The 10,000-nt window shown below is 48.6% G+C and overlaps 2 protein-coding genes across 2 annotated transcripts in view; one reads left to right on the top strand and one right to left on the bottom strand.

The window, feature by feature from the left end:
• The window catches only part of ace2 (angiotensin I converting enzyme 2), a gene marked incomplete at both ends in the record, with an annotated part of 17,037 nt that extends 11,609 nt beyond the window's left edge, over positions 1–5,428 (bottom strand). Inside the window, 4 exons of the mRNA XM_084440019.1 lie at positions 1–100; positions 3,945–4,038; positions 4,233–4,391; positions 5,219–5,428. The exon at positions 1–100 is cut by the window's left edge and continues 44 nt beyond it. Coding sequence (XP_084296145.1) covers positions 1–100; positions 3,945–4,038; positions 4,233–4,391; positions 5,219–5,428 — 563 coding nt within the window. The remainder of the gene's footprint in view (positions 101–3,944; positions 4,039–4,232; positions 4,392–5,218) is intronic.
• A 3,298-nt stretch (positions 5,429–8,726) lies between these two features.
• The window catches only part of nhsb (Nance-Horan syndrome b (congenital cataracts and dental anomalies)), a gene marked incomplete at both ends in the record, with an annotated part of 73,108 nt that continues 71,834 nt past the window's right edge, over positions 8,727–10,000 (top strand). The window contains one exon of the mRNA XM_084440017.1: positions 8,727–9,006. Within this exon, the coding sequence (XP_084296143.1) occupies positions 8,727–9,006 (280 nt within the window). The remainder of the gene's footprint in view (positions 9,007–10,000) is intronic.

The following is a 10,000-nucleotide window of genomic DNA, read 5'->3' as shown; positions in this document are numbered from 1 at the left end:
TACAGAGGCCTCATCTTCTTCCCCACCCTCACCCTCCAGCCCTCCCACACATGGAGACGCTCATAGTAGTCTCTGCTGTTAGCCATCACATCCTCCAGCCCTGCACACACGCACACACACACACACACACACACACACACACACGCACACACGCACACACACGCACACACATGCACACACACACATACACACACACACACACACACGCACACACGCACACACATGCACACACACACATACACACACACACACACACACGCACACACACACACACACACACACACAACCCAACATTACATTTGTTCATCCCTATTCCATTCCATTCTGTTAATTTACTTTTCTGTTCTATTCTATTTACAATTTATTCAACTGGACTCTATCTAATCTGCGGACCAGGAAACATCAGACCCCCTCAGGAAGTTCCTGATGCTCTGTTGTGACGCGGTGTGACTACAGTATCATAAATATGATGACCTTGGGCTTGCATCGCAGGGCGCTGCCATGTCCGTATAACAGCTGATTAGGCCCAGTAGAGATAATCAACCAGGTGGGTCTCCAGGTTAGAGCCTAGCCCAGATAAGGGCCTAGCCCAGGTGAGAGCCTAGCCCAGGTGAGAGCCTAGCCTAGATAAGGGCCTAGCCCAGGTGAGAGCCTAGCCCAGAGAAGGGCCAAGCCCAGGTGAGAGCCTAGCCCAGAGAAGGGCCTAGCCCAGATAAGGGCCTAGCCCAGAGAAGGGCCTAGCCCAGAGAAGGGACTAGCCCAGGTGAGAGCCTAGCCCAGGTGAGAGCCTAGCCCAGAGAAGGGGCTAGCCCAGGTGAGAGCCTAGCCCAGGTGAGAGCCTAGCCCAGAGAAGGGCCTAGCCCAGGTGAGAGCCTAGCCCAGATAAGGGTATAGCCCAGGTGAGAGCCTAGCCCAGAGAAGGGCCTAGCCCAGGTGAGAGGATAGCCCAGATAAGGGCATAGCCCCGGTGAGAGCCTAGCCCAGAGAAGGGACTAGCCCAGGTGAGAGCCTAGCCCAGGTGAGAGCCTAGCCCAGAGAAGGGCCTAGCCCAGGTGAGAGCCTAGCCCAGATAAGGGCCTAGCCCAGGGGCCTCATTTATCAAAGAGCGTGTAAATTCTGGTGTAAAAGAGGGCGTACGACGAAAACGCGGAAAATGCACAATGTAGCGTACGACGAGAATATTTACACGCTTTTCGGATCTATCAAAAAGGTCGTATGCCCTTTTCTGCACGAGAAATCCGAGACGGGCGGAGAATAGAGTGTACGCGCACGCGCCCCGTGTTCCGCCCTCTCCACGCCCAAATCCAACCATATATGGTCAAAACTATGACAGCGTGTCGGGGATACCCCGGAAGGACATAATATAGCGTGGAGCATTAGGACAGACAAACGCGGAAAGAAGAGAAACTTTTCGGAGACGGAGGTGCCTGTGCTTGTTGGTGAGGTCCACGCGAGGAAAGAAAATCATCTTCGGAAGGTAAGCTATTTGTACGAGCCTACATTTGTCTGATTGCTCCTAGTTTAGGTAGCCTACTGTATGTTCGTGCATCCTGTATGTGGCGTAGGCTACACGGACATGCTGTATTATGTGTGAGGAAAGCAAACATTCCACACATTCTGTGGTAGGCTATGATTGATTTAGGACCAAAAACAGGGAACGATAACACAGATGACCACTTCATAATGTTAGACCACATGAAACATTTTCCCCTCTGGGAAATGTAGACTCTCATCTAAATCACCCGGTAAATCACACTTAAGCATTTATTTGGCTGCCAACAGAAAAACATATCAATTGAATATGGCTACACAATGAAATGTTTCATGCATAATCAAGTTAACAGACAAACTCAAAGAAAATGACTGAAATTGTTTCTCCAGACTCTGACGTGGGGTGGGACTCAGAGGAGGGGGAGTCTGCAGTGGTCCTTGACCTGACGGTCGTGCCCCCGCCGGTTGCAGCCTCTACATCCAGCGCCACAACCTCCAGTGCCTCCACCTCCAGCGCACCGGCCTCCACCTCCAGTGCCATCTCCAGCGCCTCCGTCTCCGTCTCCACAGCCCACGCCTCCACCTCCGGCTGCCAGCGTCCCTGCCTCAAGGTTCCCTGAGGGCTGGGCTTCCTATCAGATGCTGTGCTGGAGGCTCATGACCCTAGAGGCCCAGAGGGAAATGGCAGAAGGGATTGGGGCAGTTGTGGGGCAGTTGTGCAGCAGTTGGTGGAGGTCACCACACTACACCACCAGAGCCAACAGGACATCCTCACTGCACTTCATTCCCTCACACATGCTGTCACGGACCTCACACAGTCACTCACTACCACACTCACGGACCTCACACATTCACTGACAAACGCACTCACACACCTCACACAGTCACCCACCAACAGACAATAAAATGGTAGAAATGTGAACCTTACTTGTTTGTGTCTTCATAGCTGGCGCATGACCTCAGTGTGGGCCCTTTGGCCCCGCTGGTAAACCTCATGACGGGGAGGGGGCTGAGGGCTTGGGTCCTCATTTTGTGGTGGGGTCTTGACTGGTTCTCATTCTTATCAGCTTTGAATATACATCTTGGCAAACATAACAGAATGATGTACAAGGAGGGGACAGATACCTAGTGAAAGTACTATTGGTTGCTAGTAAAAAGACAATAATGAGGGCTTGGTATAAGGTGGAACCCCCAACCAAGGAGCAGTGGTGGGTGTTGTGGAGGAGATTTATGAGATTTATTTATGCATTGAGGATGCAGGAAGGAAAGTTTGAAGGGAGATGGGAAAAATGGATGGATTATAGAAGGAAGTGTGATGATACCACTAGTATTAAAATAGTCATATTTGAGTAAGAAAAAAAAGCTGCATGGATGGAAGTACCCATTAGCTGTTATTGTAAGTTTTTATGTTTTATGGTATTGTCGTTGTATGGATGGAAAATGCTAATAAAGATTAAAGTAAAAAAGACAAAGAATATGTATCTTGGCTATGCACACACCAAGCCAGCCGTCACGCGCAGCGCCTGCCTCCAGTCTAGCCCCTACCCTGCTGTGCGCCAGGATGAATGAGTCATGCGTGGAGCCAGGCCACCGTGCCACTACACTTGTGATGAGCATGTCGGCGTCACATATGATTTGGGTATTTATAGTGTGCACATTTTAGCGATTCACATAGACGTATTCATTCACTGATGGTGTCCTTATGTGGGTGCAGTCGCCATCGCCGTCACCTCTTTGGAGTTCTATCTCGGGCCAGTAGGCCGAGTAGCGCCGGATTCATTTAGGCTCGCATTACGCACAGGAGGACTGTCATTTATATGCTTACCAAAGAGCAAACAGGTCCACATGATCACATATTAATGACAATCTAATTGGTCAATTATTGCCGTTTGATGGAGTGCCTGCATTAGGTGTGTGACATATAGCGCGGAAAGGTTTGGGACAGCGCATAGGTTCCGTGTTGGGGAACAAATCCATATCGGAGCATGAATGAGCCGGTTAGAGGACACGTCTAATCTTGCATTGCGATATATGTTTGTGCTGAATTGGCCTAGTAGCCTACATGATTGTGCGTTCATGAACTGTCGCTCTTATTCTCTCCGTCAAACATAGTAATTCACCGACGCACCACCGGCGTCGCCAGTTCCCCCTGTGTTCAAGAAGGGCGTAGAACACCGTGTAAATCGGTACGCCAACTGGAGAGGTGTCCTACAAAAGCGCGGAGAAAGGCGACTAAATTTTCGCCCTTACGGCTTGATAAATCGCAATGTGGGGGGGGCAAATGGCGTACGCCTGAACTCGCGAAAAAGACCGTGTAAAAGAAGGCGTACCTCAATGATAAATGAGGCCCCAGGTGAGAGCCTAGCCCAGGTGAGAGCATAGCCCAGAGAAGGGCCTAGCCCAGGTGAGAGCCTAGCCCAGGTGAGAGCCTAGGGTCTAGCCTAGTCCAGTACCTGGCTCCAGCGTCTGGCAGTTGAAGGGGTCCTTCTCAAGACACACTGTCCCTGTGCTGTATATGGTGCTCATCTCACTCATCACCTTGCTCAGCTGGGAGACAACAACAACAAAACATGTATGTAAACAACGACAACTACAACAACATCAACAACAACAAAAATAACAGACATGTGAACTACTGTAGTGTGTGTGTGTGTGTGTGTGTGTCAGTGTCTTACTTAATAAAAAATATAATAATAATATAATATAAAAAATATAATATAAAAAATAAAAAAATAACTTACTTGTGCAGCCTTGTCTGGACTCAGCGCCCCAGCGCCCTTGTCCTGCAGGAAGGTGAGCTGTAGTTTGATCTCTGGGTCTTTGATCTGGTCGATGGGGTATTTCTGAGACTCTACAGACATAAGGCTGTAGAACTCTCCCCAGATATCACCCTGCTCTGACTGGACACACATACACGCACACACACACGTGCGCAAATACACACACACACACACAAACAAACACACACACACACACACATGCAAACGTTAAGGGCTTTCCAGCCTGGGTAACCCACGTTAAGGGCTTTCCAGCCTGGGTAACCCACGTTAAGGGCTTTCCAGCCTGGGTAACCCACGTTAAGGGCTTTCCAGCCTGGGTAACCCACATTAAGGGCTTTCCAGCCTGGGTAACCCACGTTAAGGGCTTTCCCACGGCGAGATTTAAATCCACGTTCAACAAGCTCTCCCACTTGTGAGGCAGACATGCTGACAGTTGCGCCAATAGGGAGAGACTGTCAGCGCTCCTTTGAGGAGTGAGTTTCACCAGCTACTCCACATTTCACTCGGTTTACACTCACCGCTCCAAACTCACTCCACACCACTGGACATCCGGGTCACGGCACCAATGTAATCCATGTTATGGGCTTGCCCAGTGCGGCATTCAAACCCATGTTCGACAAGTTCTTCCACTTGTGAGGCAGACCTGCTGACAGGTCCGCCAATATAGGACGTCCCTATTGTTGCAACTGTTAGCGCGTCCGTCTCATAAGCGGCCGTTTGTGGGTTCAAATCCCACCGTGGGCTGGCTGTTAACCTACTACCTAATTAAAGAATGGATTTAAACATATTAGACCCCCGACCCTGTTGTTGTGAGACTTCTCCTAGTGAATAGAGAAGAGAGAGTACAGTTGAGTACAGTAGAGTACATAAACAAATAGTAGGCACAAGATATATCAAGATCATACAGTTATCTTGAGTCTCTTGACTTCTCTATGAAATGTACCCACCAGCTTGTCAGCGTTCTCCTGGGTGATGTTGGTGTTGTAGGCCCAGGAGGCCAGCGAGTACTGGTACATCTGCTGGGAGGCTTCCACATCGAACCTGTTCAGGAACTCTCTGGCCTGGTCCTCCACGGTCCTCTGTCCCCCCACTCCACTGCACTCGACCAGAACCAGAACCAGCCCCAGCCCTAGTGCTGGGAGCAGCTTAGCACACATGTTTCTGCTGTGTATCTCTCTCTCTCTTACACACGCACACACACACTCCGAGGGGGCTTGAACAAGTGTTCACTTTTACACTTCTACTACTGACCTGCCCTTTGGACTGAGTCATAATGGAGGTGGTGTCTGTACCGTGGCGGAGGAGATTGGACGATCAGAGGGTGACAAGTGAGTGTGTGTGTGTGTGTGTGTGTGTGTGTGTGTGTGTGTGTGTGTGTGTGTGTGTGCGTGCATGGGCATGTGTGAGTGCATGTGTGTGTGTATACCGACCATTTTGCTTGCTTGTAGCATACTGTAGCCTTGATCTCTGTTCTGGAGAACATAAGCACAATAGGACCATAAAACCATAAATTAAAACAACTTCATCAAAATGATGCTGTTGGTTTACAGGTATGATGCATACAGAGAACTCTATGATGACAGCGTTGATCAGCATCAGGGTTAGTCACGTAGCCTACACATATACAATACCACCTACAGTACAGTAGCCTACACATATACAATACCACCTACAGTACAGTAGCCTACACATATACAATACCACCTACAGTACAGTAGCCTAGACATATACAATACCACCTACAGTACAGTAGCCTACACAAATACAATACCACCTACAGTACAGTAGCCTACACATATACAACACCACCTACAGTATATATAGAGGCTACCGGAGGTAGGAGGACAGGTGTTTCAGTTGTGTAGAAGAAAGGTCTTCACTCTTTGTGGCTTCGGCCATAAAACTCTTTATTTTATATGTAGCAAGGAGAATGACAATACACAGAGTCAATGCAAAATCTGTCTGAAGAGTGAAGTACTCCCTTCAGATTGCCTCCATGCAGTAGAACAAACAAGCACCATAGCTGTGCAAGCTGTGTATCAAAAGGCAGATAGGTGTGGGTACAGTTCATCAAGACCACGTATTTCTCAGGTCATGATGTGATTAGAGCATTGGGTCACAAAAACAAAACAACTAATTAAAAGAACAAACATATGACTGATTAACTTGATTTCAGAAGCACACACTGTACATTTTCAATCTTTAAACTTCAGTAGCAGGAAGAGTAACCTATTGAGACACAATCATGTTAACCAGTAGGAGTTAACCAATAGAAGTTAACCAGTAGGAGTTAACCAATAGGAGTTGACCAGTATTAGATAACCACCCCCTCATTGTTGTACTTTTTTTCCATCTCAAGTGGGTATACTCTGTATCCATGGAAACAGAAGTACTTTCACTATATAGTACCTCTGTTCACCCGGGACAACATTACTGGGAGTGTCCAGTGAGCAGGAAGGGTTCAACCCTTTGAGACGTGTGTTATTCAGTAGGAGCTGATCACCCTAGTCTTCCATACACACATACCTGTCTGGTCTTATCGGCTCCAGGCGTCGCCATGGAAACTGCCACACCTGCACATTTGGACCCTAAAGCCAGATAATGGCCCGGGCTGAGGGCAAAGTGTCTCATTATTAAGCACTGGTTATTAAAACACATGATCAGGGATGTCTTCCTACAGAAGTGGAATCCACAGACACCACATTCGATTAGTCATGATTATTAAAATAAATAATAAGGAACTTCTAAATGTCTTTAAATAAATAGAACTAGCAGCCACAGACAGATCCTGAGCTCACATGTGCCAGAGAGAAGCCAGATTTAGCAAATCTGCAAGACTGGTTTAATTTTGTTTCCATTATTGTATAATGTATGTGTTTGTTTGTTTGCCACAGCCAGACCCAGCAGACCCAGCTAGCACCACCTACTCGTTCCCACCTGTCTGTTCAGATGATTGCTTCCTGGAATAGAACAGAGCATCATCTCCAGTCAATGTGCTAGACAGGAATCAGCAGATCAGATATAGCACACTTGTGGTGCACACTGAGTACTTGCTCAATGGCACTTCGGCAGGGGTTGCTAGTTGAGACCCAACAGACGTTTGTAGCTCCCCACCCCTCATGACTCCCCTCCAGCTGAGCTGTCGCTGTAGGCGACGTTTATCTGGTTCTCCACTAGAGGGCACTACACAGTCACGTTCACTGACATGACAACCTCAGTCAAGCTATCCCTGTACACTTAACCAGAACCATGATGACTACCATGACCACAACCATGACCCCTGACACCAATCCTGACCCCAATCCTGACCACAACCCTTACCCCAGCCCCAGCCATGACCACAAACCTGACCACAACCCTTACCCCAACCATGACCATGACCCCAACCATGACCACAACCCTAACCCCGGTCCCAACCATGACCCCAAACCTGACCACAACCCTAACCACAACTCCAACCGTGACGACCCTGACCACAACCTGACCACCCTGTATCTTACCATTCTAAACTGATGACTGTTTATGTTATTATGTTACCATTATCTGTAACATGCCGATGTCCTGTTCTATTGTATTGTATTCTGTCCTGTTCTATTCTATTATGTTGTATTCTATTCTGCTGTTCTACAGTATTCTATCCTATTCTATTAGAATAGAACGCTGTTATGTTAGAATGCTGTTATGTTTTGTTTTATTCTATTATGTTATGTTCCATTCTGTTGTGTTGTGTTCTATTCTATTATGTAGTGTTTTGTTCTATTTCATTATGTTGTGTTCTGTTCTATTCTGTTCTATTCTATTCTGTTATGTTGTTCTATTCTGTTGTGATGTGTTCTATTTTATTCTATTATATTCTGTTATGTTCTATTCTGTTAGGTTGTATTCTATTCTTTGTTATGTTGTGTTAAATTATATTCTATTCCATTGTTTTCCTTCACTGGCCTTGCTCAAGATACAATTCTGAAATTGTTAACAACCGTCAATTTCGGCCTAGAAAAGGCCTTTTTGATTTCACAGTATTGGTGATTGTTGGCTTTGGCGCTCAAATGCCCCACACTCTCTATTCCACCCGATCCCGATCCAGTCGGTGCCCGGTGATTCCTCCCGTCCCTGGTTTTATAGACGTCTTCCTTTAAAATCCTCTCATCCCCTTGGCTGAGGCTACGAGGCGCTAGCGCCGTGGAGGCTGTACGGAGGCGACCGGGACAGGCGCAGCACGGACCACTGTATGCGGGCTGGCTGGCTGCGCGCTTCGGCCGTGTGTGAGTGAGTGTGCGCGTGCGAGCAGAACGACGCCAAGGATGGAGGATATCGAGGAGAGATTGGGGGACTGACGAGGGGGGGGGCAACGAGACTCCAAACTGATCGACAGTTTTTTCCCCCTTCTTCTCTCGGATATATATTAATTAGCCTATTTTTTATAGGGAGGGATCCGGGATCTATTCCGCATGCAAGATGCCGTTCGCCAAACGGATCGTGGACCCCCAGCTACTGTGCAGGCATCCGATCCCCAACGACGAGGGACTGGTGTTCGAGGACCTGGGCTCCATCACCAGCGTGGTTCTGTCTCGGACGCTGCGGCAGCTGTCTGACCTGGCCAGGCACGCCTGCTCGCTGTTCCAGGAGCTGGAGGACGAGATCATGACCACCAACCAGCGAGTCTGGGTCCTTCAGACCAAGATTGGCAAAATCCAGCAGACGGCCAGCGCGCTGGACCCCAAGAAGGAGGCAGTGCGTAAGTATCCTACCTGGCATAGGAACTGAAATGTGGGCTACAACACACACACAGGTTCGTGGCGTGTGTGATTTTATTCGTTTGGGGCCAGGGACATAGCAGTCCACAGCCAGAGGAGGAGGAAAGGACGCACGCTTCTGGTTTTCCTCTTGCCCGCCGCCGATGCCGCACTCGCGTCTCGAATTGAAATGTCTCACACGGATGCATGCGCACACACCTGCACCACACACGGGCTAATATATCTGGGGTTTCTGTTATCACACACTAGCCACGTAGACACGGCGTCGTTATATGGCCGGGTGTGCGTGGTATTTTAGGCGTTTGCGTGTATGAGAGTGTGATCGTGTTTCCAAGTCATTGATGTTGGATGTGTGTCTGTCTGCGTCTGTCGAGGGCATGCCTTGGAGGGGCGTGTGGGGTTGCGGAGGAGAAGCGGGCAACGACTCCAGCAGCACCGCCACCATAATCACCTTGTCGCTCCCACCACATTTGACGGGTGGGAATTTGCGTTCGAACGTGGAATAGGCTATCGAACGTCGAATCTCTACAGATCATTTCCGTTCGAGAGAGCGAGATCGTTGTTGACACACATTTACTACTGAGGATCCCGCGCTCCGCGCTTTTTCTGCACGAGAAGAGCCAACCTGCTCCAGCGGCGGCGGCATCACGGCATCAATTATGGATCTGTGTGGAGATGTGCTCCGGGAGATGGACGGAGCGGGGGAAACATGAATAAGTCATGGCTAGATGGTCCGCCGTCCCCGTTCATATCGCCATTTCTGATGAAAACTCAAATCATGTTTGATGATTTGAGGCCTCGTCCGGACCCCCCCCACCACCACCAGGGGTCCACCACCACTACCAACATGGGCCAGTAAGAGGCCTAATGCAGTCGAATAGGACAGTGTGTAGATTTAACATGCTATATTCATTTTATTAGCCTCTTGGGGGAAATTAATCGTTTAATTGCCTCATGTTTGAAAGCACAACTAAA

Source organism: Borostomias antarcticus, assembly GCF_949987555.1.
Source record: "Borostomias antarcticus genome assembly, chromosome: 6".
Taxonomy (NCBI): Eukaryota; Metazoa; Chordata; class Actinopteri; order Stomiiformes; family Stomiidae; genus Borostomias; species Borostomias antarcticus.
Note: the sequence above shows the minus strand (reverse complement) of the source record. Positions and strands in the feature narration are given on the sequence as shown.